The sequence below is a fragment of the Lycium barbarum genome, chromosome 7 (assembly GCF_019175385.1).
Source record: "Lycium barbarum isolate Lr01 chromosome 7, ASM1917538v2, whole genome shotgun sequence".
NCBI lineage: Eukaryota > Viridiplantae > Streptophyta > Magnoliopsida > Solanales > Solanaceae > Lycium > Lycium barbarum.
Window position 1 is genome coordinate 102,425,605 of NC_083343.1, and position 3,607 is coordinate 102,429,211.

A 3,607-nucleotide genomic window follows, 5' to 3' on the forward strand; every position below is an offset into this window, starting at 1 on the left:
TGCATTATATTCTAGTCCTTGTATTTATAGTTGCAGTTTGATCAAGAAGTTTAAGTTATATTTAAGAATTTCTCTTACAACAGTCAGAAGCTGAAAGAAACAGAGTTTCTCGTCGAGCATCATCCTCGAAATGCAAATGAAACATAAAGAAAGTGGGAAACATGTAGCGATAATAAAAAAGAAGGTTGGTACTTGGTACAGTGACTAGCTAACAACCATACAGAGACGCTGCAGCATAATGAGACTAATCACCACACAACTATTGCAGCATTATGAGACTAATCACCATACAAATTAACTATGCTGCAGCATAATGAGACTAATCAATGTAACTAATTCAAGTATACACTTACTGGAGAGAGGTTAGCATTACTGCTTCAAACCAAATTAAACAAAGCTCCATCAGAGGGAAATAGCACAACCCAAGTGAAAAATAGATACTCTAAACCAAAAACAAACAAAAAAAATATTGTCGGTTGGGTCTTAGCCCAAGTACTTCATTACATAGGAGGAGCAGATGACTAGAATACGAAACAAAAGAAGAGTTGGTAGCCCTATTATTATTACAAAACAAAAGTTTTCCATGCTGCATATATTAAAAACAAAGCTGCTGTAGATGTTTTTACTCTGCGCATGGAGGGTGTACCAGCTTGATACAAATGAACAAGGTACTGCTAACAGGTAATATGCAACAGCCTTCGAGAGTCGATAGCCAGCTAAAAAGAAAGCATTACTTGAGTTAAAAGAAATATCAATCAAGCACAACATTAAATGGACTTGAGGAACAACTAAAGCAGCAGCACAAAAATAGAATAATGTAGTCACATGCATACTGAAATAAAATTCACTGTCCAATGGCTAAACTATCTAAAACTGCAGAGAATAAAGGTGAATATTTCTTCTTATATTCAAAGACAAGAATGGAAGTTTGAAATACTTTGTTGGCATATAGAAAAGGTAATTACCAAAGAAGCGATAGCGCCTCAAACCAACAAGAATTCCATTCTGAACAATCTCTTCTGGACACCCTGGGGCGTTTTCCTCAAACTTGACAATCAATACATTCTCATCTCCTAAAGACTGTTGCAGATGGATTCTTTCTGCTTTCAGGTACGGACCCTGAGGAGGGGAGAAAGAAAACAAGTCAAGAAGTGGATATTAATGCTTAAAACAAGTCAAGAAGTGGATAGTAATGCTTATGCGAATATGATGCACTGTCCAAAGTGAATGAATGCTGCCCTAAATCTTGTTCAGCCAATTCAATCACAGGAGTAAATATTCACAAATCTAGATACTTACAGTGGTCAATGAAAATATTCACAAACACTTCAAAGGCTAAAGAGTTATCTTGGACATTTTTTATAATTCCAAGTTTTGAACCACAAGAAGAACAGACCTTAAAAGTATAGCTTCCATCCGAATCAACATGGCAATGGTAGAGATGAGTCTTTCCTGAATCCCAATCAAGATGCTGGAAGACACAGATATGAGGCAATTATTGGATTAGTAATTCAATAGCTTAGAGAATATAATGCGAGTACCTAGACCAAGGTATTACTAGTCTCTCATCAGGGGACACTAAATGGTAAAAACACATCAAAAGAAAAAAATGAAATGACAGATATATATATATATATATATATATATATATATATATATATATATATATATATGAGCACATGTAGAAGTCTTTAACTCTGGAAGAACAACATCAGCGGGTTGGGAACAAGACCTTACATCCGAACTAACAGATAAAAATAGATTATACAAGAGTGGTAATTGAATAGCAAAATCACCTGCACCCCGTTTATTATGTTCACAAAGATGACCATATTTATTCCAAATATCTGACTCAAAATGAGACTTAGGTTGATATATCAGATGCAAAATGTCACCAACATCATGGAGCATAAGTACATCCTCCAACTTCCTCCTGCAATGGAATCAAGCCAATACAAATTTTTGGCAATATAGAAGTCACAAAACATATTTGAATAAATGCTAATTTTACCTCCCAATGCAATTGAGAATCAAAAAGAATTTCCTGAATTCAAGCTTACTGAGCGCCAGCAACTGTTCACTTATTCCTTGTGTGTTGGCCCTGTCTATGAATTCAGATGGCCTAGGATCGTAATGATATCTTTGAAAGCTAGTTGTCACTGGACTTATTGGAGGTGATGGTATTCGTGGAGCTGATGTAGGAGAATCAAATGCATCACCTAAAATGTATGCAGGCGATGGAAGACAGTCAATGGAAAACTAGTTCTTGAAAGGTCCGGAAAATAATACATGTATTAGCTTTAGTTTAATCATTTGTTTGTTAGTGTTCTCAACCTATACATAACTAATACATGTATTAGTTATACAACATATTCTGTACTATTCTTATACATTGTAAACCTATGCATGTGTAACTAATACCAATACTATTCCTATTCTAGTACACCTTATTCATTTAATTCAACAAACCAAACAGTCAATAAAAAATAATGTCAATATAACTAATTTCAGCATTACTAATACTTCCTATTTAGTACTATTCTTATACACCCTACCCAACGATCCGCTAGAGTTGTAAGTATGCAAAAAAGAAGAAGAGATCGCAACAAATAAAAAATTTGAACAAGTTCTTCATTAAGCTTAATCTAATGTCCAGAAAAGTGTGCTACATGGAGGATTTTAGAGTTTGAAAAGTGGAGGAAGCATCCAAGAAGCACATACTAAAAGATAGAGGATATGTACTGGTAGGGAAAAAAATTCAGAACTTCAGAAACCAAAACTAAATGGTGAGCTAGAAACAGAGAAATGGGAAGTCTTTAGAGAGAAAGTAACAACTTGATGAGTTCTAAAGGCCAACCTAGCCCTTTTTTATTATTTGTAAATCAAAAAACTTACCACCTTGGTGATGAATAATTCACATTTGCACATGCTTACAATCCAAATGTTTCTAAAGCAGCAAAGATGAAATTCACATACTATGCTTATTAGCTTATTTGTAGTCCCTCTTGTTTAACCGGTCGTCTACTTTCTAACAAAGTTCCAAATGTCAAATTAACGAATGGATCGGCCCGCTTAATTACATATCCTTTTTTACTAAATGGAAACTTTACAGCTCATTACAGAAAGGGAGACAGGAGGCTACGAAACTGGACATATGGCCCAGATCCCAACCAGTAGCATCTATCCATCAAGGCACCTAAAAATAAAACCAAACACCAACATCTCGGGTACCAATTTAGCTCCTGCAGCCTCCCAGAAACTCTTGGTTTCAAAATACTGTTGAAGAACACATCCTAAATGATCCTCTTAACAATAACAGCTACAACAATTCTCTTTTTTCCTTGAAACACAATTAGATATCTCTCTTAAAAAATGGAACCTGAATGGGACATCCTGTAAATGGTTGCATTACAAGAATTAGTACTTCAGTGAGTTTCAAGCCACTGGCACTCCTCTGACCACTCCAATGCCTGCCTAATTACTCCTTGCAACACCCGGATTTTGTTCCGCAGAATTTTCTTCTCTTTTCATTCTTTTATAGTTCTTTGCTCTGTTCAAGTTAATGTATAGTGCTACTCAAGTTCTTTGCTCTGATTCTTTCTTTTGC

General features: G+C 35.3%; 1 protein-coding gene across 1 annotated transcript; it reads right to left on the reverse strand.

Annotated features, from left to right (window-relative positions):
* Nucleotides 1-301: 301 nt before the first annotated feature.
* LOC132602363 (probable RNA-dependent RNA polymerase 4) lies at nucleotides 302-1,928 on the reverse strand. Its single transcript, XM_060315242.1, has 4 exons — nucleotides 1,797-1,928; nucleotides 1,397-1,471; nucleotides 966-1,119; nucleotides 302-716 (listed from the first exon to the last, which is right to left on the reverse strand). The coding sequence occupies exons 1-4, from the start codon at nucleotides 1,830-1,832 to the stop codon at nucleotides 484-486; spliced, it is 498 nt and encodes a 165-aa protein (XP_060171225.1). The 5' UTR covers nucleotides 1,833-1,928; the 3' UTR covers nucleotides 302-483.
* Between the last annotated feature and the right edge of the window lie 1,679 nt (nucleotides 1,929-3,607).

Excerpts from the sequence above, each read along its gene's own strand:
- LOC132602363 (XM_060315242.1), bottom strand. The coding sequence starts at position 1,832 with ATGGTCATCTTTGTGAACATAATAAACGGGGTGCAG. Across the intron at positions 1,120-1,396 it reads ATGGAAGCTATACTTTTAAG|GGTCCGTACCTGAAAGCAGA; the intron begins GTCTGTTCTTCT and ends TCCCCTCCTCAG. Across the intron at positions 717-965 it reads GAGGCGCTATCGCTTCTTTG|CTGGCTATCGACTCTCGAAG; the intron begins GTAATTACCTTT and ends CTTTCTTTTTAG.